General features: G+C 38.6%; 1 protein-coding gene across 3 annotated transcripts in view; it reads left to right on the forward strand.

The window, feature by feature from the left end:
* Window positions 1–4,051: 4,051 nt before the first annotated feature.
* Window positions 4,052–9,920, forward strand: part of sap130a (Sin3A-associated protein a) — a gene marked incomplete at its 3' end in the record, with an annotated part of 8,418 nt that continues 2,549 nt past the window's right edge. The window contains 14 exon segments of one of the 3 annotated variants that reach the window (XM_024279371.2): window positions 4,052–4,321; window positions 4,934–5,061; window positions 5,132–5,397; window positions 6,302–6,469; window positions 6,568–6,679; window positions 6,781–6,896; window positions 6,971–7,092; window positions 7,330–7,465; window positions 7,535–7,625; window positions 7,707–7,811; window positions 7,890–8,031; window positions 8,163–8,278; window positions 8,387–8,680; window positions 8,783–8,954. In XM_024279371.2, coding sequence (XP_024135139.1) covers window positions 4,950–5,061; window positions 5,132–5,397; window positions 6,302–6,469; window positions 6,568–6,679; window positions 6,781–6,896; window positions 6,971–7,092; window positions 7,330–7,465; window positions 7,535–7,625; window positions 7,707–7,811; window positions 7,890–8,031; window positions 8,163–8,278; window positions 8,387–8,680; window positions 8,783–8,954 — 1,952 coding nt within the window. 3 annotated transcript variants of the gene reach the window in all.

Here is a 9,920-nt window from a genome sequence, read left to right on the forward strand (position 1 = left end):
TTTTTTTTTAATAAACAGGGGCAATAAATGACAAAATAGCAATGTTGGGGGTGTCTGTTCTAGAGGTGGCCGGTTCAAACCCAACTCGGGGTGACTTTTTTTTTGTTTGTTTGTTTTTAATCCTAAAACTGTTCAATTCGGGTAAATAAATGTTTTTTAAAAAATAGACAGGGTCAATAAATGACAAAATAGCATTTTTTTTTTTTTTTAGAACCTTATTTGAAAGAGAGAGATAACATAGAGACATAACATGCCAGGGGGATAACAAATACAGCTACAGAAATATATTACATTTTACTAAGGCATCATAACAGATGTTTGCTTTAGGATGGGAGCTTCTGGAAATAGTAAAAACATACGATTCAATTTCTTTCAATAAAACAGGGAATAGGGTTTTATGTGCGTGAATTTAGATTTGTGAATGTAAAATTTTGTAAGGAGAATGACAATATTTATTACATAAAATATATTATTTTCAACTTTAGCAAGAAAAGCAAAAAGAACATGTTCCCATTTTAGGGTGAAATCATCATAAACCTTATCCTGAATGAGTCTGGTCAGCTCTTTCCATAATTTTTTTGAACATTCACAGCTCCAAAACAAATGAGTGACAGTTTCCAAATGAGAGTTACAGAAGTACAATTAGAGTCTTTATCTTTAACAAATCTTATTAAGTTTTGGTTAGTGGGGTAAAATCTGTGCAATATTTTAAAGGAAACATCTTTTGTTTTGTTATTCAAGAAAAATTTGTTTGGCAGAAGCCATACTTGTTTCCAATTTATATAGGGGATAAACTGTTTCCAATAAAAGTGAACATAAGAAATAGTTGCAGAATTTTGTTGAAGCAGGGCACGAGTTACTCGATGGTTCCTGTTTCCAACTGCAAAACAGATTTTACCCACTGGGGTATCAGTAACATTTACCATTTACCGGAAAATCTTCGATGTAGTTTTGAAAAGGAGAGCAAATTTGTCTTGGAATAGCATCAAAGACAACACAGTATTGTTTTGGGGAAACAGCAAGGTTAAATTTTGTGTTAAATTCCTTATAACTTAGCAGTAATCCATTTTTATTGAAATGCTGACCTACTGTTAGAATGTAGTTGTCAAACCAGTTTTGGAAGTATAGAGATTTATTTTTATAAAGGATGTGCTTGTTATTCCAAGTATAAAATCTGTGGGGAGAAAAATTATGTTTATATATCAGCAACCAGGAAAGTAAAGCATGTTTATGATATTCTGAGAGTTGTAATGGGATTTTGTTTATGTTATAATTACAGAGAAGTAAGAAGTTTAAGCCTCCACACTGTGAGAACATGTGATGAGGAAAGATATTCCAAGTAGAGAAGGATTTTTTTAAATAGGACTTCAACCAGTTGATCTTAAATAAATTGTTCAAAGTTGTAAAGTCAAGGAAGCTTAGACCACCATTCTCATAGCTATTCATTATGACTGATTTTTTTATATAGTGAACACGGTTTTTCCAAACAAAATTAAATAAAATATGATCAATTTTTTTGAGTGTCTGATTATTGATGTACAGTGACAAGGCAGCATAGGTTAATTGAGAAATGCCTTCTGCTTTAGAGATCAAGACCCTTCCCTTTAAAGTTAAGTCCCTTTGGAGCCATTGATTGAAGCGTTTTTTTGTCTTATCAATTATTGGTTCTAAGTTTTGACAGCATCTGCAGCATTTGCAACATGCAGTGCGTATAAATCTATAAATGTAAGTGATTAAGTAAAGGATTTGTATAAACAATTTGTATGAACAATAAAACAACAGGAAAGAAAAGTTCTGTTAGATACCCAGTCCAAAGTATTTTCTTAGATCAGAATCATGAAGCAGATGCAAATCAAATGTACCTGAGAGTGTCATCTTTAGTTTAAGTCTTAGGGTGGAGGATTTCTTTGCCTTCCACAAAGGCACGTGCTCCAACATAGTGTGCTGTCTTCGATTCTTTCCTCGCTGTTTAAATCAATGGCCAGAGTGCAGCACGGGCCTCCCTGTCAGCTGGACAGAAGTCCTTTGCAAACCTGAGGTTGTCGGTTCAATCCCCACAGGGGGCTTATTTGTTTGTTTCTTTTTTTAAATTTTAATCCCAAAACTGTTCAATTCAGGTAAATAAATTACACAGCTCAAGAGACCAAAACAAACGCTGACGTCATGTCAGTGTCGGGTTTTGATTGGCTGGATATCGATGTGCTCCTGGATCGACCACTTGCTCTGGTGACACTGTTTGGGCGAAGTTTTTCACTCCAAATTTTTTTATGTCGATTTTCGACCCATCAAAATATTGAGTCTCGAAATTAAAAACACATATTTTTTTAAGATAGAAAATATTTTTGGGAGGATAAAATTTTGCTGTTTAAGAAGCAAGGGTTAAAAAAAAATCAGAATAAAAATTCAGAGGTTAAAAAAAATCAGAATAAAAATTCATAGGTTTAAAAAATTCAGAATAAAAATTCAGGGGGAAAAAACACAGAGTCTGATGGAACTAAAAACTTCCATAGTGACTCGTTGTTGAAAGATGTTGTTGATATAATCTGCATTATATCTCAATATCAGTGAGCATTAGGAAATCTCATAAGTAGTCAAACAGTGCTAAATGTATGGATAAACTTTGGTGCTTTCAGAGCAAAAATAAAATGCAATGCTTGAAAATATCTATTTCTAAAATGTTAGTCTTCTGCATACTAAAAAAACCATACAAACATTAAGGCCATTAGTAAATTGATGAATGGAATGCTTTATAAAACTAAAATGTTTAACAGTTTTATGTGTTTGTCTCAACTGCCGTTAGGGGTGAATACGGGCTGCCACGGACAAACCATGGAAAAATGTGGAGCAACGATGAGACACATCAACTCACTGACGTGGTCGGATGAATGTAGGATTATTAATACTACTTTTAATGTGATATTAATTGCTTCTAACAATGTTTTCCAAATATAAGCATCATACCTTCTTAGTGGTCGTCTCCTCAGTAACCGTCTTGCAGCATGCTTCTGCCTTATCAAAATAGCAGCAAAAAGTGTTGTACCTGACCTTGAAACAGACGTTCAAAATTGGTCATTGAAAAATACATTTTGAATAAGAGAAATGTCGTGACAAGGATTGCAAAACTTAGGACTTCTATTATTTCTTCTCATTGTTTGCCCCGTCCTCAAAATTTCAAGCTAATGACTGAAGAGATCTTTTGTTACGGTCTTTTCAAACAGAAGTGTCCTGTTGAAAAGCAGTTTGAATAGAGAGTCAGACCAAACACAAGGTTCAGGACTAAATCCAGACCAAATTAAAAGACTCAGTGTGGACCACTTGACTTTTCCCTTCTGAATACACCTTAAGACAACATGCTTTCAAGGACAATCCTGGCAGGTAAAACCATAATCCTCACCACAGCTCTCGTGGAACCAGGCATCACAAGGCCCATAGCACACCCAATTTTCATTGACCTTTTTGCCACCAGGGTCCGTAGAGGGCCTGGCATACCTTCCAAGATTGTTCTTCTTTGTTTTGTGCTTTCTCCTACTTTGCCTTTTATAAATTAATACTTTTTAGAGGGTATCAAAATGTTTGATAGAACTCAACTTATAACATGACTAATTTTAGCTGAAATGTGTGTCTCAATTCACCTGAACACATTAAGGTACCACATACAAAATAAGCTTTTACACAAAACATAGCTATACTTACTAAAACATTATTAAATCTGATGGAAGCCATCAGAAATGAACGTATTTTAATCATTATTTATACATTTGTTTTTATAAAGACAGATAAGTCATAATTAAGTTCACTAAAGAGCAGAAATGGTTACAGCTAAAACACAGTTTTTAAGAAATAATAATCATCTTGTGTTTCTCTTAGATATTTATCAAACCGTTTGATAAACGTACTGACAGCTAAAAACAATGGCTAAAACGGTGTAACTACCGCATTTTTCTGGTGTTTTGGCCTTTATTGCTTGCCATACAATTTGCCACGTGACCGAACTGTTCACGCGCTGTGAAGACCCACCCCTACTACCCCACACATACCTCTCCCTCCCCGCCTCTCCCCACAGCTTCTCCCCATCTCCCCGCCCCACGTTAAGTTGCTGATTTATGCTGGTTCATGGCCAACAGCCATGGGTTGGACGTAGCATTTTCCTAAGCTCCTATTGGACGAAAATATAGCGGCTCGATCTCTGATTGGTTGAAAGAATCAGAGCGCCCCGTTTCTCCCTCTACACTCTTCCGGTTTATATGTTGAAGGAAAAAAAAGAAAAGACGAATGGAAAAAATTGCAATCCAGAGAACGACCATTGCTTAGTTATTTAGCGGTACGGTAACGAATGCATGCACTCTGAGACTTGTGTTATCATGTAAAGTTAGTGCGGTCTTGCTCTTTAGAAGGTCGATACTTAAAATACAAGAAGCGAGCGGTATCAGGTTAGCCACTCTAGCTTACTGCTAACAACGATAGCTGCTAACGAGTTAGCATTTTAGTTTAGGGGTTACTGAACAAAATACGGCGGCCACAGTAAAAATAGCACAATTCAGGTGAAGTCGCGTTATCAAATTGCGTACTTTAATTTAATAAATGTTTTCTCCTTTGTCTCCTTTGCGGCTTAACTTTGGCAAATACTGATTTGAGTCGTGGTAACAAGAGTTTTAACCACTTAAATGTTTCGTGTCGTTGAACAAAGAAGCATAGATTTATGGTTTATTGACTATGCATAAGAATCACTTTGAGGATTGCAAAACAGTTGAGTTTATTGTGTGTTTTTGAGGGCTTTCAGGACCGTAGCTAATGTGGTTCTAGCTCGCAGCTCTGCATCGCGTACCCGCGCAGCCAGTCGACTCAAACAACAGCTTCACTCGTTTGTCTGTAAGAAAGACTGCAGCACTTGTTGGCTTTTACGCACAAAATAATTGAGCATGCTTCTTTTTAGGTCAGCAAATACTGAAATGAGCTCACAGCAATTCCCTCGACACGGGCTGCCTACTTCCAGCGGAGGAACCCCTCAGATCCCTGCTGCCCCAAACCTGATGCCTGTCAACCAGCCATCATCTGCTCCAGGTATCACGTTGCCGCAGGTAATAAAGACAAAGAAGTAGCATCACAATTAACTCCAACTGTTGTTCTGTAGCTGTCGCTGAAGGAGACAGCAGTCGTGAAGCCGATCACAGTCAGCAAGATCACCCACCTGCTCCCAGTGGAGGGACTTTAGCCTTTAGAGATGAGAAGCAGGAGACCATGGTGGTCAGACCGTACCCTCAAGTGCAGACACATGGACAGCCACAAGCTGCTCCTCAAACTGTGTCTATCCAGCCTGGTGCCCCGGTGACCGTACCTGCACCTTCTGTGCACCTCCCACAGGGACAGCCTGCAGTCCTCACCGAGGGACAGATGAAGGTAAAAATCTCTTCAGTTGATAATTCTGAACATTGTAAGTCTAAACATCAAAGTATTTCCAAAGTAAATGAACATTGTGTACACATTTTCAAATGCTAAATCTGTAAATAGTTTTTCCACTAAAAAATATTTTAAATACTATTTTAATTCTCATAGTTTGCTCAGCACCATTGTTAAATGTCTCTTTACCTCCAACCCCTATTTGGCTGTAACAATATTGACATGCAGGTCATTAACATAAACACTTCTCTTTTTTTATTTTGGTTCCTCCAGGCTGTGACACAGTTTTTAGAGTTCACTCAAAACAATAGGAACATTTACAGTAGAGATTTGACACCTGTATGTATGAGTGATCACATGGACAGAGTGGGAAATAAAAATGTGCATTTTTAAATTGGTTCAACAAGTTTGTGTCATAATTTCTGACCCTTGATGACTATTTTTTCATGCTTTTATCTCACTAGTTTTATTAATATTTTTAAACTCCTAATTTCAGTATTTTGAGGTCTACATGCGGTCTTGATCTTGAATGATCTCTAAGGCTGTCAATTTTTTTTAAAAACTATTATTAACCAATTGTTCAGGTTTACAAGGGGCTTTTTAAAATACAACTTAAGGTTAAAAAGGTTTTTGACAGCATTTACGTGTTTTATCAAAGAGCTGAGAAACAAAGTGACTAAGTCTACATAATTATATTTTTGAGTAAACAGGTTTTTTTTTTTTGCAAGTACAAATGCTAGTAATGTGTACAGATGTTTGAAGACATGCTCAGTATTTGAATTGTGTATTGTAGCATCTCAGTGCTACAGTCTGGTTGATTTGATTTGAGCATTGATCTCCTCTGATCTCTCAGAAGAAAAAAATCTATAAATGTTATATTTACCTGATGTTTGTCCTTTTTTAGGCTGTTCTGAAACCACCGATGCCAAGTCGACTTATTGCTCCAGCACCAGCTTCCAACCAGACCCATATTCCAATCCCTCCCAAGGTGCCTAGTCACATCACTGTCACCATTGAAAGCAGCATTGCCCCCACCCCATCCATCCCCGTGGCAACAATCAGTGGTCAGCAGGTGAGAGTTTTTTTTTGTTTTAGCCTTTATTATCTTTGATTGTAATGAATGTTTTGGCTCAATATGAAGTATGTGCTTCTTTTTTTTGTTTTTTAAAGGGTCACTCCAGCAACTTACACCATCTGATGCCAGCTAACATTCAGATCATTAGGGGACAGATTGGCACCCCCACCGTTTCTCCTCAAACGTTCACATCCCATTTACCTCGTGGTAAGATGTTCTCCTAAAATCTGAATTCATGTTTTCTTATTCTTGACACTCTGATGGTCTCTTACTCTCACACCAACGTTTCTGTATTGCCGTACCCTCAGGAGCTGCTGCAGCCGCTGTCATGTCCAGCTCCAAAACTGTGTTACGACCAGCCACCGGAGCCGGTGCAGGACCTGGCCAACCTGCAGTGCAGCACATCATCCACCAGGCTATTCAGGTACCTAAAGAGCTGCGGACAATGTGCTGAACATAGAGGAGAGCATTTTATTTATTATTATCTTGCGTCTGCAGTCTCGACCTGCTGTAACAACTTCTACAGCTGTACTTCCGACTGTGGTGGCTCCTATTTCAGCAACGAGAACTCAGTCTCCAGTGATCAGTCCGACTGTCACACACTCTGAGGTGGCTCATGGGTACGTTCTTGTATAAGTGGAGCAAAACTTTCCTATTTGATATCTTATGAAGCTGGAACATTTTCAGTTTGGTTTAGTTTTTGTACCTTTCTTTTCTGTTGTTTGGATTCAATCATTTGTTAAAAAATACACTTATTTAAAATTGTTGCTATTGTAAGTCCCTTTGAGAGTAGACACTTCATTGGGTCTTGGTTCTGAACCAGTGACTACAATATATATATTTTTTGACTCCTTTAGGCGGCCAGCTCTAACGATTCACACCACTCCCACCGTCAGGCCTCAGACTTCCCGTGACTCCACCACGCGGATCACACTGCCATCACACCCTGCAATTGGAGCTCAGAAGCCCCAGCCCCCACACACCATGGCACAGGTTACTGCTCCTGCCTGGAAATATCTTGAAATTTGTGACGACAATAACCCATCTTTTTGTTTCAAACAGAAGCCTATTTTTAGTACGGTGGCACCAGTAGCTGCAGCGACGGTGGCACCAATTGTCGCCACCAACACTGTATCGTCCACAACCACGATAGGTACTGATCTTTGCTCGTTGCACTATGTAACACTATGTTAGCTGGTCAAACTAACTTTCCTCCATCTTCAACGATGACCAGGCTCTGTGCCGCACACACAGATGACCAGTAGTACTATCGTCACCATGACGATGGCGTCACACTCTTCTCACGCTACAGCAGTGACCACCTCTGCTATTCCTGTTGGTATGTTTTCTCTTTGATTACACTTGATTGCTCTGCAGATTTTCTACTTTTCTTGTAACGAGTCCATGTTGTTTCCAGCAAAAGTGGTCCCCCAGCCCATTGCCCACTCGTCGTCCCGTGTTCAGCCTGACTACCCTGGAGAGAGAACTAACCTCATCCCCATTCCTGGACACAGGTCTTCTCCTAACCCTGTCACCATGGAAACCAGAAGTGACAATAGGTTAGCACCCAAACATGAAGATTGTAGTCATTAAGTTTTTGCAAACATTTATTTAAACTACTTTTGATTTAAAAATCATAAAAAAATGCACAATTTGTTTGACGCTCTAACATGAAATCTCTGTTTTGAAGGCCCTCTGTACCAGTTCAGTTCCAGTATTTTTTGCCAACGTATTCATCCTCATACCCTCTGACTCAGACCTACACCCCGATCAGCAGCTCTGTCTCCACCTTACGTCAGTATCCAGGTGAGCGCCGCTGTTTGTCCTTATGGCTTTCGTAATATTAAACCTACATTCTGTTTAGAAAAAAGGGAACTGGCTGCATTACGATTAAACTTTCTCTCCTTTTCCAAGTCACCCCACAAGCTCCAAGTTCAGCTCTGCCCACGCAGGCTGGAGTGGGCGTGGCTACTACTGTCCACCTGAACCACATGCAGCTGATGGCGGTTGACCGGATTGGTTTGCCTTCAGCCCAAATCAGCACCCAGGGGATCCAGCAAGCACCAATTGCTGCACAAGGCATCCAGCCTGCGCAGATGGGAGTTCAGAGCCTGCACCCGTCTGCACCCATCACAACTCAAGGAATACAGCAGGCGCCGATAGTCACACAGCAGCAGCAGCAGCAACCTCAAAGTGAAGCAAAGCCTGGTAGTTACTGCACGAATCTTCATCTACAACAACACGTTCATTTTCTTTTACTAAGCATTGAAGTAATATTCATTCATGATTTTTATTTTCTCTTTAATGCAGGAGTTGTGTTGGCTGATGGCTTTGTTGCTAGTCCCATTAGCACCACCTTTGGCACCACCCAGCCTGTAGCCACCATGGTGCAGGGTCACACTCAGGGAGGAGTGGGAGGAGGTCCCACTCTGGTTTCCTCCCCTCGACCCAGCATTCTCCGCAAAAAACCGGCAAATGAAACGTGAGTGAAACTGGCACTTCTCTGGAAAAGTTGATGTGTTTTTAGCTAACTTTCTTAAATATATATATATAAACTTTTGTAGACTGGTGAAATGACACAAGTCAGTTTTCTTTGTCAAGTTTAAAGTCGCACAAAGAATTACAACAGCGTTAAAAAAATAAAACCTAGTTCCCCTTTTAACAACAGTGCCATAAAAAGCCATTTAAAGTTTTTTCTTTTTAAACATTGTTTTGGTGCCTTTACATGTCACTTCTCTTTTTTAAAAGAAGCAAATTTGGAATTTATTAGACTAAATTTTCAACTGTTTTTGTTGTTTGTGCTCAGTATGCCTAATAATTTATGGAGACTTAACTTCATTTTAATATTTACTTATAGATTAAATAATAAACAAAAAAAGAGACAAAACATGTTTTGTGGCTATTGCGTATTTAGTTGTACTCATTTCCTGCTGCATAAAATGCTTAATTAAAAAAAAGTGTCATAAAGTATTTCTTAAAATTATATTAGTCTTTGTCTTCATTAACATAAAAGTTTTGATAAGCTTCAATATTTTTTCCTTGAGGTGTTGCAATATTTTGTATACATTTCTCAGAATATTTAACTTCAGTTTGAAAAATGTAACCCCTTCTGCTGCAAACGTCTACATTAGTAGAAGATAATCACCTTGCTATTCTAATGCACCTCAGTTGCATTATGTCCAGTGTTAATTTAGCGCAGATGTTTACTAAAGAAACAGGATGTGGAGACATGGCCATGTATTGCTGCACACAAACAGGCATGTTAATAGATTGTATTACACCCTGAGCTGCAGGTTCTTGTTTGAAGTCCTACTCAAACTATTTATTTTTCTTTTGTAAAACAATTCCCAGCGGTCTTTTAATTATTATTATGCCGTTTTTAGCCAAAATCCAAAAGCCTGCATTGTTTTTTAAGATATATTTTCTGCATCGCAGCAGGAGTTCTTTA

This window comes from Oryzias melastigma, linkage group LG4 (assembly GCF_002922805.2).
Source record: "Oryzias melastigma strain HK-1 linkage group LG4, ASM292280v2, whole genome shotgun sequence".
In the NCBI taxonomy this organism is placed as follows: Eukaryota; Metazoa; Chordata; class Actinopteri; order Beloniformes; family Adrianichthyidae; genus Oryzias; species Oryzias melastigma.